The following is a 19,138-nucleotide window of genomic DNA, read 5'->3' on the forward strand; positions in this document are numbered from 1 at the left end:
GCTGCTGCTGGGGTATCCAGGCAGATGCCCTGGAGCATCCCAGTGGAGGGGAACAGGGATCCACAAGCTGCTTCCCCCCCCCTCCCCGGGCAGGTCTCCCCTGGTGATGAAGAGGAACGGGATGTGCTGGTGGCTTGTCACTGTCCTGGGGGTGAGTACGGCCTCATCCATCCCATCCCATCCCATCCTCCTGCATCCCTCCTTCTGCCTCCTGTGATGCCAGAGCCCCGTCCAGCATCACCACCCCACGGCCACAATAGGGCAACCCAATACGTTTCCCACCTGGAAGCTTGCAGCAGCCCAGCCCTGGGGAGATGCTGGGTTTGGGTTGAGGTTCCCCCTTTGCCTCCCACATTCTTCCTCCTCCTTTTCTCTCTTCTGCTGAGGCTTCTGTTTGGGAATGTGGCTTCTCCCTCGCTGCTCCTTCTGGGACCATCGCGTTGTCCCGTGTCCCATGAGAAGCCCTTGGGATGGGCCACAGAGGTACCTCAGGAGCTGGGGCTGCTCCTTGGGGTGCCTTGGCCTGAGCAAGGGTCGTGATGGGTTTTACCAGCCACAGTCAGTTTATCAGCACCATGTCACTGGTGATGGGCTCGCATCCATCATGGTCTGCGTGATGGGGTGGCATCCATCAGGTTGCTGGCGATGCGCGTGCATGCAATGGGACTGCATCTCTCACAACCCTTGTGACAGGTTGGGGTCACCGTGGTGCATGCAGTGCCTCGGGATCCATCATGTCGCTGGTGATGGTTTGTGTCCATCATGTCAGTAGCGGTGGGTTTGCATCCACCACGATGCACGCAATGGGTTTGTATCCATCACATCACTTTTGGACAAGGGCCTGTAGGGCCAGGCCAAGGGGAATGGCTTGAACCTGCCCGAGGGGAGACTGAGCTGAGCTCTTAGGCAGAAGCTCTTCCCTGGGAGGGTGCTGAGGCGCTGGCACAGGGTGCCCAGAGAAGCTGTGGCTGCCCCATCCCTGGCAGTGTTCAAGGCCAGGTTGGACACAGGGGCTTGGAGCAAGCTGCTCTATGGAAGGGGTCCCTGCCCGTGGCAGGGGTTGGAGCTGGAGGAGCTTTACGGTCCCTTCAACCCAACCCAGGCCGGGATTCTGTGATTCCATGCTAATCCCCCCGGTCCGTGCCCTGTGTTTGCACCCATCCCATCACCTCCCCTGCATCCCCACCAGCGCAGCTCTGGCAGCAGCAGGATTCTCACAGCACCTGGCGCTGAGCACTTCTCTTTGCTTCTCCTGCAGGTGCTGAGCAGCCCCGGTGCAGGGGCCGGGAGCTGCGGTCCCCGGGGGCACGGGACACCAGGATGCGCCCCCGGAGAGGAGCCTACTGGGGTAAGACACGGTGCATGCAGCCCGGGTGGAAGGTGCTGGATCCGTCCATCCATCGCTCACCTCCCTCTCCCTCCGTGCAGGAATGTGGCTCAGTGGGGAGGTGCCGAGCTTGTCCCCCCGGCACCTTCTCACGGGGGGACACATCCTGCTCCGCTCACACCCGCTGCCGGGATGGGAACAGGATCCTGGTGGCTCCGGGCACCGCGGGCACCGACAGCCGATGCGGATCCTGCCTCCCGGGGTGAGCCCTGCCAGGGGATGCTGCAGCCCCACAGCCCCGGTGCCGCTCGTGGGCCACATCCTGACCCTCCCGTCCCACCCCGCAGGTTTTACAGCCCTGAAGGGGAGAAGGAGCCCCGGGGCCCGTGCCTGCCCTGCGCCAGCGCTCCCCGCAGCACCCCGGGGTGCCGAGGTGGGTGCTGATAGAGCAGGGATGCTGGGACGTCTCCACTCCTCACACGAGTGGTTTCTGCTTCCCTCAAGGCAGCAGAGCTCTTGGGAAAAGGGGATTCCATCCCAACAAAGTCCTCCCTGAGGCTGATCCGGTGCTTTCCATCCCCAGGCCGGCGGCGAGTCCGCAGCCCTGAAGCCCTGGAGCAGCCGGTGGGGACCAACGGGACATGGGTGGCTCTGAGGGGTGAGGAAGAGGAGGAGGAGGCAGCAGCAGCACAGGCGGCCGTGCTGACCATTGTCCCGGTCTTTTGTGCCATGGGGCTGCTGGGCATCCTGGTCTGCAACCTGCTGAAGAGGAAGGGTTACTACTGCACCACCAGCAAGGAGCCCCAGCCTGGAGCCACAGGTGAGCCCTGGATGTGCCACATCCATCATCCCGCATCCACCATCCCGCATCCATCATCCCACATCCATCCTCCCGCATCCATCCTCCTGCATCCATCATCCCACATCCATCCTCCCGCATCCATCATCCCGCATCCATCATCCCGCATCCATCATCCCCCATCCGTCATCCCGCATCCGTCATCCCGCATCCATCATCCCGCATCCATCATCCATCATCCCGCATCCATCATCCCGCATTCATCATCCCTCATCCATCATCCATCATCCCGCATCCATCATCCCGCATCCATCATCCCCCATCCGTCATCCCGCATCCGTCATCCCGCATCCGTCATCCCGCATCCATCATCCCGCATCCCTCATCCCGCATCCATCACCCCGCATCCATCATCCCGCATCCATCCTCCCGCATCCATCATCCCACATCCATCCTCCCGCATCCATCATCCCGCATCCATCATCCCGCATCCATCATCCCGCATCCATCATCCCCCATCCGTCATCCCGCATCCGTCATCCCGCATCCGTCATCCCGCATCCATCATCCATCATCCCGCATCCATCATCCCGCATTCATCATCCCTCATCCATCATCCATCATCCCGCATCCATCATCCCGCATCCATCATCCCACATCCATCATCCCCCATCCGTCATCCCGCATCCGTCATCCCGCATCCATCATCCCGCATCCATCATCCCGCATCCCTCATCCCGCATCCATCACCCCGCATCCATCATCCCGCATCCATCATCCCGCATCCATCATCCCGCATCCATCATCCCCCATCCATCATCCTGCATCCATCATCCTGCATCCATCATCCCGCACCATCATCCCGCATCCATCATCCCGCACCATCATCCCGCATCCATCATCCCGCACCATCATCCCGCATCCATCATCCCGCACCATCATCCCACATCCATCATCCCGCATCCATCATCCCGCATCCATCATCCCGCACCATCATCCCGCATCCATCATCCCGCACCATCATCCCGCATCCATCATCCCACATCCATCATCCCGCATCCATTATCCCCCATCCATCATCCCGCACCATCATCCCGCACCATCATCCCGCACCATCATCCCGCATCCATCATCCCGCATCCATCATCCCGCATCCATCATCCCGCATCCATCATCCCGCATCCCGCATCCATCATCCCGCATCCATCATCCCGCATCCCGCATCCATCATCCCGCATCCGTCTCCTCTCATCCAACCCATCCCCATGGCTTCTGGTCCTCCCTGACCCAGGGCATCCTCTTCATCCATGGTGGGGTTCATCCCCCAGTCACTCAAGCCCTCCCTTACTTCTCCGTCCAGGTCCCAGCTCCATCTACCCGCTGGAGGATGCCAATGAGGACACCATCGGGGTGCTGGTGCGGTTGATCACTGAGAAGAAAGGTCGGGGGGGGTTCCTGGGTAGGGGGTGACAAGGTTTGGACCCCCCCATGACCCCCTTTTGGTGTCCCCCCCCCATAGAAAACGCTGCAGCGCTGGAGGAGCTGCTGAAGGAGCATCACAGCCAACAGCCACCGGGCTGCGCCCCCCCAGATAAGTAAGGACCCCCCCAAAGCTGCACCGAGGACCCCCCACGGTAGGAGCAACCCCCCCCCCTGACGCCGTCTCCCCCTCCTCCCCAGGCTGCACCTCCTGCCTCAGTTTCCCCCCTCCTGCCAGCACCAGCAGCACCTCCACACAGTGCAGGGCCCAGCCCCGTGCGCCCGCTGCAGCCAGAAGTGGCCCGAGGTGCTGCCACCGCTCAGTGCCACCAAGGGCCCCAAACCCGGGGGTCGGCCCACTGAGGTCACCATCCTCTCTGTGGGCAGGTGAGTGGGGACCCCCCCCATGGGTACCCCCCTCTCTGCAGGGTGGGGACAAGCTGATGTGATGCCCCTCAACAGGTTCCGCGTGTCCCGCATCCCGGAGATGAGGAGTGATGCAGGGGGTGAAGCCCACCATGGACCCCTGCCCACCGGGAGTGGGATGTGGTTGAGGAGCACTGATGGCCCCCCCAAGGTAAGGGGTGGGGTGGTGGGGGGGAGCCTCTGAGGGTCCATCATGGGGGAAACTGGGGCTGCAGGAAGCCGGAGGGGAGAGCGTTAACTCTGAAGCCTCCTGAGGGCATCCGGTGATGGCCAGGATGGAGCAGCCCAACGCCCCTGAGCCTGTTCCAGCAGCTGGGAGGCTGCTTCTAAATGGGGTTTGGTGAGCTCCCCCCCTTCATCCCACCCCCTGTACCTAAGGGGTGGGTGCTGGTGCAAAGAGGTGGTTCTGCTTTCATACACCCCATCCCCTGCACACGCACCCCTATAGCATGCGAAAAGCATTTATGGCCGAACACCCCATAGAGCACATTTACATGCGTTTACATGTATAAATGTGCACTCACGCATGCACCAAAGCAGACATGTAGGCGCACGTGCACTCATACGTGTGCATGCACCTATACATGCGCCTATAGCCATGCACAGAGCGGGGGTCACACACTGCAGGGTGCTGGGGTGGCTGTGGGGCTGCAGTGTGACACAGGGGCACACGTGTCCTCACACATGCGCATACAACCCCCTGCACGTGGGCTGCAGCCACACGTGTCAGCATGGAAACACGTATGTGTGAGCATGTAGATGTGCACGCACACACAGGGATGCGCACGCATCACTGCACAGGCACAGAGTGAGATGTGCATATGGAAACCCGCCTCTGCACATCTACATACATGTGTGCACATGTATGTACAGTCACATATGTGACTGATGTTGTACATGCATGCAAACACACACCTGGAGCTCTCCAAGCGTGTCTTCACACGCACACACACAGAGATGTGCCCAGATGGGCTTGTTCACATGAGCACATGCATAAATGCACATGCAAACCCACATGCAGTGATGTCCATGCACACGCATGTATGCAGTCACACACACATGTATGCAGTTGCACATACATGTATGCAGTTGCACACACATGTATGCAGTCACACACATGTATGCAGTCACACACATGTATGCAGTCGCACACACATGTATGCAGTCACACACATGTATGCAGTCGCACACACATGTATGCAGTCACACACATGTATGCAGTCACACACATGTATGCAGTCACACACACATGTATGCAGTCACACACATGTATGCAGTCACACACACATGTATGCAGTCACACACATGTATGCAGTCACACACACATGTATGCAGTCACACACATGTATGCAGTCACACACGTATGCATGCAGTCGCACACACATGTATGCAGTCGCACACACATGTATGCAGTCGCACACACATGTATGCAGTCGCACACACATGCATGCAGTCACACACATGTATGCAATCACACACATGTATGCAGTCACACACACATGTATGCAGTCACACACGTATGCATGCAGTCGCACACACATGTATGCAGTCGCACACACATGCATGCAGTCACACACATGTATGCAGTCACATAGCATCAATGCAAACCCCCTCTGCACACACACACGTGTGCACACGTTCAGTCACACACACACACACGTGTGCACACGTTCAGTCACACACACACACACGTGTGCACACGTTCAGTCACACATGCACACACACACGTGTGCACACGTTCAGTCACACACGCACACACACATGTGTGCACACGTTCAGTCACGCACGCACACACACATGTGTGCACACGTTCAGTCACACATGCACACACACACGTGTGCACACGTTCAGTCACACATGCACACACACACGTGTGCACACGTTCAGTCACACACGCACACACACACGTGTGCACACGTTCAGTCACACATGCACACACACACGTGTGCACACGTTCAGTCACGCACACACACACGTGTGCACACATTCAGTCACACATGCACACACACACGTGTGCACACGTTCAGTCACACACACACGTTCAGTCACACATGCACACACACACGTGCACGTGGAGCTCTGTAAGCGCACCCTGGACACTGTGTCCCCTCCAGCTCCTGTCACCCCACGTTCCCCCCCCCCCCCCATCACATTTGGGGTCACCTTGACCCTGCTGAGCCCATGGCCAAGTCCTGCAGGGCCTCAGCATCCTTATGGGGAGGGGGGGGCACTGGTGATGTGGGGACAACGTGGGTGGCTGCTTTTAGCAGGAGGAGGTGTCCCCTCCAACAGGGATGTCCCTGGCCAGCGACAGCCACCATGGATGTTGGTCTAGAGAGTGCCACAAGTGGCTCCGGCCACTTGGGTGATGCAGAGGGTCCAATCCAGCCTCATTCATGGTCCATCCCAGCTGGCACCAGGCCTGGGGGCTGCCTCGGGGGGACGGTGACACCCACAAAGACCCCACGGAGGGGACAGAGGATGCTGGGCACCGTGTGAAAGCCAGTCCTGTGTGGAGCCATGAAGTGCTGGAGGCGGCAGCGTGGCTTCTGCTCCTGCCACCAAGGTGTCCATCAGGAGCGTGGCAAACCCATCGTCTGGCCCAGCTGGTGAGAAGGATTCCCTGTCCCCAAGGACTGGTGGTGGCCATGGCACGGTGGGCTGATGGAGAGCACCTCTTGGAGCTGCAACACCGGTGGTGGTGGTGGCCATATCGTGGTCCCCTGACGGAGAGCATCTCTGGGAGCCATGATGCTGGTGATGGTGGCCACATCGTGGTCCTGTTATGGACAGCATCTCCCGGAGCTGCAGCACCGGTGGTGGTGGCCGTATCGTGGTCCCCTGACGGAGAGCATCTCTGGGAGCCATGATGCTGGTGATGGTGGCCACATCGTGGTCCCGTTATGGACAGCATCTCCTGGAGCTGCAGCACCGGTGGTGGTGGCTGTATCATGGGGAGCTGATGGAGAGCATCTCTGGGAGCCATTGATGCTGGTGATGGTGGCCACATCGTGGTCCCGTTATGGACAGCATCTCCTGGAGCTGCAGCACCGGTGGTGGTGGCTGTATCATGGGGAGCTGATGGAGAGCATCTCTGGGAGCCATTGATGCTGGTGATGGTGGCCACATCGTGGTGCCCCTGATGGATAACATCTCTGGAAAGCCAGGATGCCAGAGCACAGCCCCATTGGAGACACCATGCAGTGGAGGATGTCGTGCAGCTGGGATGCCATGCCATGGTCACCTTGGTCTGTTGAACTGAAGCCTCTCCAGGAACACCACGAGCTCTTGATTTCCCTCCATCACGAGGTACCAGCACTCCACACCGCAGTCTAATGACAGTCTGTGGACCACGGAACAGCTCCCACCTTACAACAAGCCACCCAGGGCATGGGCTGACCTGGCCAAAAGCTGGTCTCCTGCATGGACATCTCTATCCAAGGTCTCAATCGACCCAGGAGATCCACTCTGCTCACCATGAAGCTCACACACTCCTCCTAGAGGACCACACTGACCTCTTCGATGGCCACGCTGGGCTCAGCAGAACGACCCACCCAAGGTTGAGTTTTGACCACCAAGCTCCACAACCACCCTAGGAATGGGTTTATGGCTGCTCCCATTCACTTCACCCCCTCACCACCAAAAAAAAAACCAACCACAGCCCCCTCTTGGGCTCTTTTATTTATTTTTTATCTCTTTTTGTTTTTTGGAAACATGTTCATAGGTCTCCAATGTTCTACATCTTACAGGTAATATCAGACAGTTACAAACTTGGAGGGGGGGGGGGGGAGATCACGACCTGATCTTCAGAACCAAAACCAGAACAAACCCCAAAACCAGGGAACTAAACCCAAATGGACACTCTCAGATGGACAAACCGAGGCTGGGGACGCAGGGAGGGGGCTCTCCAGGGCATCACTTCAAGGCCATGCTCCCTCCACACCTTTGAGACTTGGAAGACATGGTTACTCCTGGGTTTTGTCTTTATTTCTCTTACTTTTTGGTATTTATGGTATTTATTTTTTGCTTAAGAGGTCAAATACTATTTAAAAATGAGCTGGTTTGGGGGGGGGAATGGGATTAAAAACCTTATTCCATAGAAAGAAGGGTAAAACCCAACGTGGGTTTGCTCAGTGCTAGGGGAACGGGAGGCTTTGGGTGCTACCCTGCACCCCACTGGCTCAGTTCTGCTTCCTTCCCATGCTTCCCGACCTCTCTGATCCCAAACCTCCTTCACCCTGGGAAACCCCAGCTCCATCCCCTGCAGGGAGCTGCAGCGATGCTGCAGGTGGCTGTATTGCATCAAGAGGCTTTTCCCTACAAACAGCACAACTGAGTGTTTCCAACTGGGAATTGCTGCTGTTGAAGCACGGATTTTGCTATTCCTGCTTTGCCAACATCCCTGTACCAGGCTGTTTTGCCTGATGACAGGTAAATCCCTAAGTGCCACGGTGCAACATGCTGGGAAAACACCTTCTCCAAGCTCTCTTTCCTCTCAGGCTCCCTTTTTTCCCTATGGGAATGCTAGTGCATGGCAGAGAAACCATCTGGAGCTTGATCCTGCTGGCAGCCCAAAGGGCTGAGGACAAAGTGAAAGGAAGATGGGCAGAGGGTCACTGTGTTTTGGGGTGATGGATGGAGGGCCTGGAAATACTGACAATTAATAAAAACTAACCCAAAAGCCCTGGATTTATGGATATCCAGCAGCTCTTATTGCTATTGTCGGCTGGTTGGGTTTCCCTATGGAAAATTATCCTTCAAATATGGGTTCCCTCAAAATATCCTCAAATGTGTACCCCTCTAAGAAAGCCAACCCCCATTTCACACCCTCTGGACAAGGGACCACATCATCCCATATCCCTGCATCCACTGGGATGGAGGAGGGGAGGGAGAGGATGGCAAAGAGAGAGGGCTTCGGGAAGGACCCCATTCAGTGGGATGCTGGTGGATGGGGAGAAAACGGATACCCTAAAACATGCATCCTTCAAAACAAGCCCTTCAATAACACTTCATGGTAAGTACATCCTGCAACTGCAAAAGCTGACCTGGGTTATTGTTATTCATTAAACACAAGAGCAAATGGTCACCTGGAGGGCTCAGCCCCTTGGAGGGGTGATGGATACAGGAGCTCACTCAGGTTGGGGGTCACCACCACTCTCAATTTGCCTTTTTCCCTCCCCACATCTTGGGTTACAGCTCGTGTTTTCAAGCAGAGATAATGGCAGGGATGGGTTCATGGCTGTAACAGTGGTTTCAGAGTGATTTTCCTTCCTCTTTAGCTGCAATATCAATCTCTGAGATACTTCAGAGGTTCCTAAGGATGGTTTAGCCCCTCCTGCTCCTCCTTGCTAATGCCCAGTGTGATCCTCCACCACAGGAAACCCTTTTGCTTAACTGACATCAGCAAAGCTTTGCTGGAGTGAAGTATCTGAGAAGCTGGTGGCCACCATCAGTGTTCCCCACACGGGAGTCCCCCACCAGGCTGCAACCTCCCCAGGACCTCCACTTAAGCCATGACTTGGCCAAGGAAAGGGCTTGGGATCATGGGCTTTCCTCTCATCATTCCATCTACCCAAACCCCAATACCCCTCCATGGGGAAGGGGACAGGGCTGCAGGTCACTGCTGGCATGAGCTGAGGGGCATCAAGCCCCACATCCCCATGCAGCAGCAGGGAGCATCTCACCACCATCATGGACCCATGAAGCCACCTTGGGAAGGAGCTACCCAAGCCTGGAGCCATGCGGTGGCCCTGGAGCCATGCAGTGGCCCTGGAGCCATGCAGTGGCCCTGGAGCCATACAGTGGCCCTGGAGCCATGCAGTGTCCAAGCCTAAACCCACCACCAGTTTCCAAACGTGCTCACTAGAGCCTCTCACCTGACAGGCAGTGAATGCTTCACCTCTCCACACCCTGGTTGAGTTAATGGCCTTTTCTGCCTGGGCACAACAGGATGAGGAGCACCAGCTCTGCTGCTGCTCCAAGGGAAGGAGTTAAAACTAAACCACCCCTGTCACATCTCAGTAGTGGTAACACTGGGTGATCTTCCTGGAGCTTTCTACCCCACCTTTAGTGTTCTCTTTCCTTACACCAGCAAGCCTGGCAGCTCCTTCCTGGCCATGGACCCAAGTATTGGCACTCATTCCTAAAGCAGCTAAGGGTGAAGGGTGCCTAGGTCTGCTGGGCAGGACCTCCTCTGTAGAACCTAGGCTGTGATAACACTGAACCCTGCAAGCCATAGTGCCATTACTCTGGCTGGAGCTTACTCTACCCTATGTGTTTCCATGCTGACAGACAGCTCCTAACACATAGCCCGAGGTCAACATGAGAGGAAAGAAGGGTATTGAGAGGTCTTCAAGTCCTGTGATCTACTGGGTGGTTTTCCACCCAGGTTTAACTGCTACAGACAGTGGAAGGGTGATGTAGGAACATTGGTTCCAAATGTCCTGGTGCTCTTTATGTGCTAATCCTTGCCTTGGCCAAGGTGAACCCTTAGGGTTTTTTCTTTGGGGGGGGGGGGGGGGGGGGGGGGGGGGGCCTTTTCTTTTCCATTTATACAAACCCAAAGTGCAACCCAAAGTACCACACAGGAGAAATCCACCTTCCAACCCCACAGCACTGGTGGTCAGTCTTCCCCCACTCTGCTCCCCTCGAGGTTGGGAAGCTCAACCAGAGCTTTGCCAGATCTCCTTTAAAACCCCCATGACCAACTAAATGACTCCTATACAGAAGTGCTGCTTCCACCACCCAAGCTGACAAACCACCGGGGACCAACCAGTGGAAGGAGAAGTCCTCTTGGGTCCCTAAGCTTGTTCCTCCTCATTTGGACCATGCTCATAGGAAGGAGCTCCATTAACTCCTCCCAATGGCAGCAGAAGCCAAGCTGGAGACACAACCAAGAGCAAGGTCTCACCCTGGTACCAACAATGGTCACGTTGCTCTTCTGAAAGCCCCTCCAGTCTGATCTCTGCACCACCATGTCCCAGTCAAGGTGACCCTCCAGTGCTGCTCTCCACTGCCCTCACCTCCACATGGAGATACGGCATACCCAAAGCAGAGCAACCAACAGACATCTGGGCACTGACTCAACACCACGCATGGGGCAGAAATCCATGACAGGCAATGCCAGGAGGGATTCCCACCCACACCTCCTAACCTGACTGCTTTAAAGGCTCTGGATTTGGTCCATTGTGACAACCTTGAAGCCCAAGAGATGCGAGCTGCGAACACACTGCTGGTGCACGTAACTCTTTTGGCACACTTGAGGGAAAAACTCAAAACCCAACAGTGGTTTTGTCTTAGGAAACGCAAAACAGAAGAAAAACCTTGTTTCGACACAGGGTTCAGGGATAAGGGCTTAAACATAAACTGGCCTCAAGTACCGTCTGCAAAACCTCTCTCTACTGCCCTCCATACAACTTATTGCTCCACTCGGATACCCCAAGGTGGGATGTCACTGGCCACACGTGGCCTCACATCTTCATGTCCTTGGGAAAGCCAAAACCCCCTGAACTTACCCCATTGCCCACAGCCTCCACGTGCCCATTGTATCCCAGCCTGGTCCCTGTCAACTGTGGATCACCTTCCGTGCTCTCGCCTTTCCTCAGGTGCCTTCCCATGAGGAAGGTGACGTGTTTATTGCTATTGCTTCCTCTTCCCCTCTGCTTCTCCCCACAGGCCAAGCAGAGCAGCTGCTCTCATCCCCCTCTCCTGCCTTTCTCTATGGTGCCAGGATTTGTGCTTGGATGAACATTTCTCCTGGAAGCCTCAGCTGTAACCCAAAGAATGAGGGGAGCACCTTGACTACCATGGAGGAATCACAGTTTGGTTTCAGCCCTGCCAATGACACAGGTGAAAGGTGAAGCCACCCGTCTTCCCCCTTGCCCTACCTCAAAGACTCTTCTCCATCAATCAGCTCTCCTCCTTTCCCACACTATGAGACTCTAGAGAAGCTCTTCAAACCAAGCCTTGGACCTGGAGAAGCTCTTCAGACCAACCCTTGGACCTGGAGAAGCTCTTCAAACCAAACCCTGGACCTGGAGAAACTCTTCAGATCAACCCTTGGACCTGGAGAAGCTCTTCAAACCAAACCTTGGACCTGGAGAAGCTCTTCAAATCAAACCCTGGACCTGGAGAAGCTCTTCAAACCAAACCTTGGACCTGGAGAAGCTCTTCAAACCAAACCCTGGACCTGGAGAAGCTCTTCAAACCAAACCTTGGACCAGGAGAAGCTCTTTAAATCAAACCCTGGACCTGGAGAAGCTCTTCAAACCAAACCCTGGAACTGGAGAAGCTCTTCAGATCAACCCTTGGACCTGGAGAAGCTCTTCAAACCAAACCTTGGACCTGGAAGAAGCTCTTCAAACCAAACCTTGGACCTGAAGAAGCTCTTCAAACCAAACCCTGGACCTGGAGAAGCTCTTCAAACCAAACCTTGGACCTGGAGAAGCTCTTCAAACCAAACCTTGGACCTGGAGAAGCTCTTCAAACCAAAACCTTGGACCTGGAAGAAGCTCTTCAAACCAAACCTTGGACCTGGAGAAGCTCTTCAAATCAAACCCTGGACCTGGAGAAGCTCTTTCAGACCAACCCTTGAACATCTCCTTGCTTCCTTCAACAGCCACCCAGCTCATCTCTGCCTGCAAGCAGTAGCCACACAAGGAAGGAGCTGCCTTCTCCCTCACACAGCCCCAGGACGTAGCCGATGGGGAGCACCCTATATACCCAAGAGGTGCAAGATGCTACCAGGGCACGTGTGTCTCTGCTGCTCTCTTCCCATCACACAAAATCCATTTGCCCAGTCGGAAAAAGCAGCCCAAAGACCTGATGGTGCCCATTCCTCATACTTCCTAAGACAAGTGTGTTACGTCGCTAATGATACTTATATTCTCTTAACTCCTACAAAAGAAGGGATGAGTTCAGAACTTCACTGCAGATAATGCATTTATAATCTATCACAACAGCTATCTGGAAGACACCAAGTTGCTTTTTTTTCTTGCAATATGTTATGGAAGATTAAATAATTTATATTCTTCAACTAAAAATACCCAAACCAAAATGGGAAGAAGAAGCCTGCCTACCAGCGCTGTGCTTTTCACATAGTACCCTGAACATCAACCACTCTTACTAGCCAAAAGAAATCTAGGCTCTTGCCAACAACAACGACAACAGAAAGATCATGAAAAGAACCCAAAACGAACAAGAAGTGGGGGGATCTTTGCACCACTCAGCTGGGCAATGCTGGAAAAACAAAACAGTGGAATAGTCTGAGCTTTCCAATGATAGGACTCCAAAGAGAACTCGACTATTGCTCAGTGTCAGTACGTGTGTTACACAATGGATGTGGGGTGGGGAGGAGGAAAGGGGAGAGGAGAAAACAATAAAATAAAAGGGAGGCAGAAGATTAGAAAAAGCAGCTTTTACAAAACCACTAAAGAATGCATAAAGTGACCCTTGCACTTTTGTTGGTTTTCTTTTGTTCTTGCAAACAGACGAGGTGCTGCAGGACAGCGGCCACAGCACCGATGTAAGACTTGTGTAGTTGCATACAATGTTTGACTCTGGATCTGGAAGAGAGCAGAGATATCGCAAAGAAGGAGTTAGGAGCAAGTGGTGCACGGTAGGAAGGTTCTAAAGAGCAGCCTGGACAGGCTGGATAATTGGGCTGTGGCCAATAGGATGAGGTTCAACAAGGCAAAGTGCCGGGTCCTGCACTTGGGTCACAACAGCCCCATGCAAAGCTCCAGGTTTGGGAATTGTGGCTGGAAACTGCCCATGGAAAAGGAGCTGGGGGTGCTGATGGATGGAGCTGAACATGAGCAGCTTGTGCCCAGGCAGCCAGGGAGCCCCCAGCATCCTGGCCTGGATCAGCACCAGGGCGGCAGCAGGGCCAGGGCAGGGATTGTGCCCCTGCACTGGGCACTGGTGAGGCTGCACCTCGGATCCTGTGCTCAGCTCTGGGCCCCTCACTGCAAGAGAGACATTGAGGTGCTGGAGGGGGGCCAGAGAAGGGCAGTGGAGCTGGTGCAGGGCCTGGAGCCCAAGTGTGATGGGGAAGGGCTGAAGGACCTGGGGGGTTCAGTGTGGAGAAGAGAAGGCTCAGGGGGGACCTGATGGCTGCCTACAAGTGCCTGAGAGGAGGATGGAGCCAGGAGGGGCTGGGCTCTGCTCCCAAGGAACAAGGGATGGGACAAGAGGAACCGGCCTCAAGCTGCACCAGGGCAGGTTTAGATGGAGCTGAGGAACAATTCCTGCCCCAGAGGGTGCTCAGGCATTGGAACAGGCTGCCCAGGGCAGGGCTGCAGGCACCGGCCCTGCAAGGGTTCACACCCCGTGGAGACGAGGCCTCAGTGCCATGGGGCAGTGGTGGCCTTGGCAGTGCTGGGATGAAGGTTGGACTGGATGGGCTTAAAGGGCTTTTCGAACCTGGCAGACTCTGTGATTCTATGATCAGAGAGAGTTGTTCTCCTATCCTCTGCACCCCTATCACAGCACCCATAGCTGATGTACATGGGATTTAACCATTCTCGTGCCGCTGAGTGCCCAATTTCTTGGGCAGGGAGCTGAGGAAGCAGCAGCTCGGTGGTGGTATCCATTGCAGAGGATTAAAAATGTGCAGATGGGATCCTCTCTGCTAATTGCACAACGATTTGTCATGGGAAGGATTAGCTCAGTGTAATGTATGCAGCAAGGAGAGATTTCAGATAGCCCCCAGGGCTGGTTGATCCTCGCTGCCTCCCCGTGCAGCATCATGTGTTCCCATCAGCTGCGTTCCCTGTTAATTGGGCATGAAGGACCAAGAGCTCCATCAACACAAGGAGGGTGTTTAAATGAGCAGCTGGGACTTTGGGGATCCTGAGCATGACAGGAACCTGCAGCTGGTTGTAGGCAGCTGCACACAAGGCCCATGATAACAAACAGGATGTTTTAGAAGGCTCCTTAAGGGGAGACCTCAGAGCAGCTCCAGTGCCTAAAGGGGCTGCAGGAAAGCTGGAGAGGGGCTTGGGACAAGGGCCTGTAGGGCCAGGCCAAGGGGAATGGCTTGAACCTGCCCGAGGGGAGACTGAGCTGAGCTCTTAGGCAGAAGCTCTTCCCTGGGAGGGTGCTGAGGCGCTGGCACAGGGTGCCCAGAGAAGCTGTGGCTGCCCCATCCCTGGCAGTGTTCAAGGCCAGGTTGGACCCAGGGGCTTGGAGCAAGCTGCTCTCATGGAAGGGGTCCCTGCCCGTGGCAGAGAGCTGGAACTGGATGAGCTTTAAGGTCCCTTTAACCCAGACTGCTCTGGGATTCTATGTAAGGTCAAGGTACACTATGCTTTGCTAAAACCTTCTGTAGCCCCACGACAGAGCCCCATGCAGGTATCCCTAGTCGGGAGCAGTGCTAAAAGGCTCTTCTGTAGACAAAAGCATCACCTTGAGAAAGGGATTCAGCAGCTTTGCAGGCAGGAGAGAAGCAATAGCAGTGCTTGGTGGTTAATTAATCAAGAAGAGCAGGGCAAGGCCTGCCAAGGCAGCACTTACATGAATTGGCCAGTGGGTTTACCAGTGTGGAGGTACATAGCTGTAGGTGGGGGTTCCTTGAGCCCTGTACGTTGGCACGGAAACTGGATGTGCTCCGATGGCAGTGTGTTGTGGGGTGGTCAACAAGGTTCCTGCAATGGCATGGAGAAATATGTTAGGAGAGGTTAGACAAGATTAGGAACAAGTCCTGCCCCAAAGGGTGCTCAGGCATTGGAACAGGCTGCCCAGGGCAGGGCTGCAGGCACCGGCCCTGCAAGTGTTCACACCCCATAGAGACAAGGCCTCAGTGCCATGGGGCAGTGGTGGGAATGGTTGGATTGGATGAGCTTAAAGGGCTTTTCCAACCTGGTTGATTCTGTGATTCTAAGGGGCAGGCACTGCATCAGCTGCCTTTTTTCCCCTTCTTCAATTCCCTCAAATATTATCGGCCTGTGAGACCTGAAGCAAAGGTGTTTTGAGTCGTGTGGTTGGTATCAGCCAACACCACGAACAGAATAAACCCACCTGAAGCTCCAGCACATTTTCCATGCTGGTTTTGGCCTCAACTCATCTTTTTCTAATTTCCCTTGTCCCTGAAGACTAGAAGTAGCCAGAAATCTGCTGATATCTTCCACCTGCTAAAGGCACTGGGCCCAGTTGCAACAGCAAACCACTGCAGTGTTCTCAAAGGACCAAACTGCATGGGATGAGGATTGTAAAAGGAGATGAGAAAAAGCCAAGAACGTCCAGGGAAAATAAAGATGAGCTTTGCCATTCATCTCCCAAGGGCAGGGGAGCTCTTTTGCTTCATTTAAACCCCCCTGAGCTGAGAGCCTTGGGATGCAGCAGGAATGATCCGCTCCCAGCTGCAAAGCAGGGGAACTACCCCATGCATCCTCTTTTCTTTCAGCCTTCAGCTGATACACAGAGGGATTTCAGGTGGGAATTTGCACAGTGCCTTCAGCAGACGTGGGGAGGGAGGATACAGCCCTCAACTACTCTGCTCTGGGAGTAATGGGGTTCTTGAAACAACTTCTCAGTTCCTGGCTACTGCAAATGCTACTACAGAGAATTTAAAGCATCCCACGTGCATCTCCCCACTCTCAGTATAAGCAACAGTAAATCTCTGAGAGGTTCTTGTCAACCCAGGCTGCAGTATCTCTGCTTGCAACAAGGGCTGTGGCCCATAACAAAGCCCTGTTTCACAGCTCATGCAGATGCAGAGGGATGAATGAGGTGTTTCTTGGCATAATTCAATATACAATCCTAGGGATTGTTAATGAGAAAAATACAGGCTTTGGGAAAAATAAACCCAGCCCATACCCTTACTTAATGTGCTGTCAATAAAAGCAATCCTGCACATAAACTGCAAAGGGTTCGGGATGCAGAAACCAAGGTTAATCTTCATTTTGTCAAATGAAAGTAAGACCATTTAAGTGTCCTAAAAAAGGAACCCGAGGATAGAAATACAATACTGAAGATGGACAAACCTGGTTATACCTCTGATTATGGAACAGATGGAGGAAGGATAATGTATTTAAGGATGCAAGAGTTCATGTCTCTAGAGTGAGCCAAACGCAAGGTCTCTCTGCTTACCTAAAAGCTGAGTTACATCTGTATCAGGAGCATTTTTGCCTGCCAAGGAGAGGTGGCAGCAAGCAGAACAAGCAATCTGCTGTGTTCAAAGTGCTTCTGGAGCCCCCGTCCAGGTACACCCTGCAAGGCTGCAGGCGGCACAGAGAGCTCTTCATCCAGGATACATCTCTGGCACAGGTTGTTTGGACGCCTCCCAAACTGTGGCTCAGAACAAGGGGAGATTTGCCTTCTTACCTGCTGACATTGCCATGGTGGTCCCAGCAACCATGCCCATGGCCACACCGTTGGTCCTGGGCGCAGCGACCGGGGCCGGGTAGATGGCCGATGGGATGCTGTTGGGCTGAACCACGGTGGTGTGATGGATAACGTGAGGCTGTGCCGCGTACACTGGCTGGGTATAATAAGCTCCCTGTTGGAGAAGGGATAAAAACCACCATTGTCTTTGTCATTGGACTGACAGCACAAGCCAAAGCAGTGGCTTTGAAGGCCAGTATTCTATGGAGAGGCAAAGACCAGCTCTGTGTGCAGGGGGTGTCAGCTGGGCAGGGAGATACTGTAGGTCCTGCTATGGGGTGAGCAGCGATGCAGCATCACAGCCCCATATTTACCCCCTGGAGAGAAGGGACATAGGATATTCCCAAACCCAGCCTGTCCCCTGAGCCCAAAGTGTGGGGTGACTGTCCTTCACCCTGAGACTTCAAGCGTTTAGCTCCTCTAGACCTGCTGCACAGCAGTCTAGCAGTCTTAAACACAAGGTTCTTTATTTGGGTTGGGGCAAACCCCAGCACAAAAACAGGCTGGGGGAGACCGGGTGGAGCAGCCTCAGGAGAAGGACTTGGGGGTGTTGGGTGAGGAGCTGCTGCGAGGGCTGGAGCAGCTCTGCTCTGGAGCCAGGCTGAGAGAGCTGGGCTGGGGCAGCCTGGAGAAGAGAAGGCTCCTGAAGGGGAGACCTGAGAGCAGCTCCAGTGCCTGAAGGGGCTGCAGGAAAGCTGGAGAGGGGCTTGGGACAAGGGCCTGTAGGGCCAGGCCAAGGGGAATGGCTTGAACCTGCCTGAGGGGAGACTGAGCTGAGCTCTTAGGCAGAAGCTCTTCCCTGTGAGGGCGCTGAGGCGCTGGCACAGGGTGCCCAGAGAAGCTGTGGCTGCCCCATCCCTGGCAGTGTTCAAGGCCAGGTTGGACATGGGGGCTTGGAGCAAGCTGCTCTAGTGGAAGGGGTCCCTGCCCGTGGCAGAGGGTTGGAACTGGGTGAGTTTTAAGGTCCCTTCAACCCAAAGCAGTCTGTGAAGATTCTATAATGAAGACAAGCTGGTGTCACGTGTAGCTGCTGGAACACCATTTGAGCCCTGCCAAAGGGCTGGTCCTTCCCATGAGGCAGCTCCTTCTGCCTGCAGACCTGGATAAGGAAGAATGAAACTGAACCTGAGGACATGTGGGGTGGTCTCTGGAATGCAGAGAGGCAATGGGAAGGGAGTGGAACACCATCCTGACCTGGAAAGTCAGGTCGTTGGGGGAAATGCCATGGAAGCTGTAGGGCCAGATACCCCTGAGGAGTTTGTGATCTTCAGTGGGAAGGGGGCACAGAGGTGGGTTTCAGAGGACAACTGCTCTAAACTACATCCCTGTGGAGGATCTTGGCCCCAGCACATAGCTGCAGGTGGTGGCAATGCAGGGGCAGAGAAGATGGCACTGGAAACCCATCCAGGTGCTGGGGGAGGAGCTGCCCTGTGAGGACACAAATCTGGGTCATGCCTGAAGTAGCCTGTGCTGGTGAAGGAGACACAAGGGTTTCCCAAGGGAGCTGGCAGGAGGGTGTTGCAAGTCAATGAGATGCCAACAGCCACCAGCAAACAGACCTTGGGATACCCCAGACTCATTTGTGGCCCTTGGGAAGAGCAACACTGAGCACTGGGGAAGGTGGGGAGAGGTGGGTGCAGGGACTACCCTGGAGCCATGGGGCCCCAGCATGTGGTTTTGGAGGAAGGGACCTGATTCCCAACCTCACTGAGACACTGTGTTGA

The 19,138-nt window shown here is 54.9% G+C and overlaps 2 protein-coding genes and 1 long non-coding RNA gene across 4 annotated transcripts in view; 1 reads left to right on the forward strand and 2 right to left on the reverse strand.

The window, feature by feature from the left end:
• Positions 1-82: 82 nt before the first annotated feature.
• On the forward strand, positions 83-7,518 carry RELT (RELT TNF receptor). The gene is made up of 10 exons (XM_057405261.1): positions 83-151; positions 1,259-1,348; positions 1,429-1,589; positions 1,675-1,760; positions 1,911-2,147; positions 3,487-3,567; positions 3,646-3,721; positions 3,807-3,992; positions 4,068-4,182; positions 6,442-7,518. The coding sequence occupies exons 1-10, from the start codon at positions 107-109 to the stop codon at positions 6,478-6,480; spliced, it is 1,116 nt and encodes a 371-aa protein (XP_057261244.1). The 5' UTR covers positions 83-106; the 3' UTR covers positions 6,481-7,518.
• A 3,037-nt stretch (positions 7,519-10,555) lies between these two features.
• Positions 10,556-12,105, reverse strand: LOC130597055 (uncharacterized). Its single transcript, XR_008971674.1, has 2 exons — positions 12,065-12,105; positions 10,556-12,033 (listed from the first exon to the last, which is right to left on the reverse strand). It is a non-coding gene; the product is annotated as an uncharacterized LOC130597055 (long non-coding RNA).
• Positions 12,106-13,430: 1,325 nt separating this feature from the next.
• FAM168A (family with sequence similarity 168 member A) overlaps positions 13,431-19,138 on the reverse strand; it is a 122,178-nt gene continuing 116,470 nt past the window's right edge. For both annotated transcript variants that reach the window (XM_057405264.1, XM_057405265.1), the window contains 3 exons: positions 17,355-17,529; positions 15,546-15,676; positions 13,431-13,594 (listed from right to left, as the gene is read on the reverse strand). In XM_057405264.1, coding sequence (XP_057261247.1) covers positions 15,564-15,676; positions 17,355-17,529 — 288 coding nt within the window. In that variant the 3' untranslated portion in view covers positions 13,431-13,594; positions 15,546-15,563. The remainder of the gene's footprint in view (positions 13,595-15,545; positions 15,677-17,354; positions 17,530-19,138) is intronic.

The sequence above is a fragment of the Pezoporus wallicus genome, unplaced genomic scaffold (genome assembly GCF_028554395.1).
Source record: "Pezoporus wallicus isolate ANWC-B61680 ecotype Strahan unplaced genomic scaffold, APGP_CSIRO_Pwel_v1 contig_12807, whole genome shotgun sequence".
NCBI lineage: Eukaryota > Metazoa > Chordata > Aves > Psittaciformes > Psittacidae > Pezoporus > Pezoporus wallicus.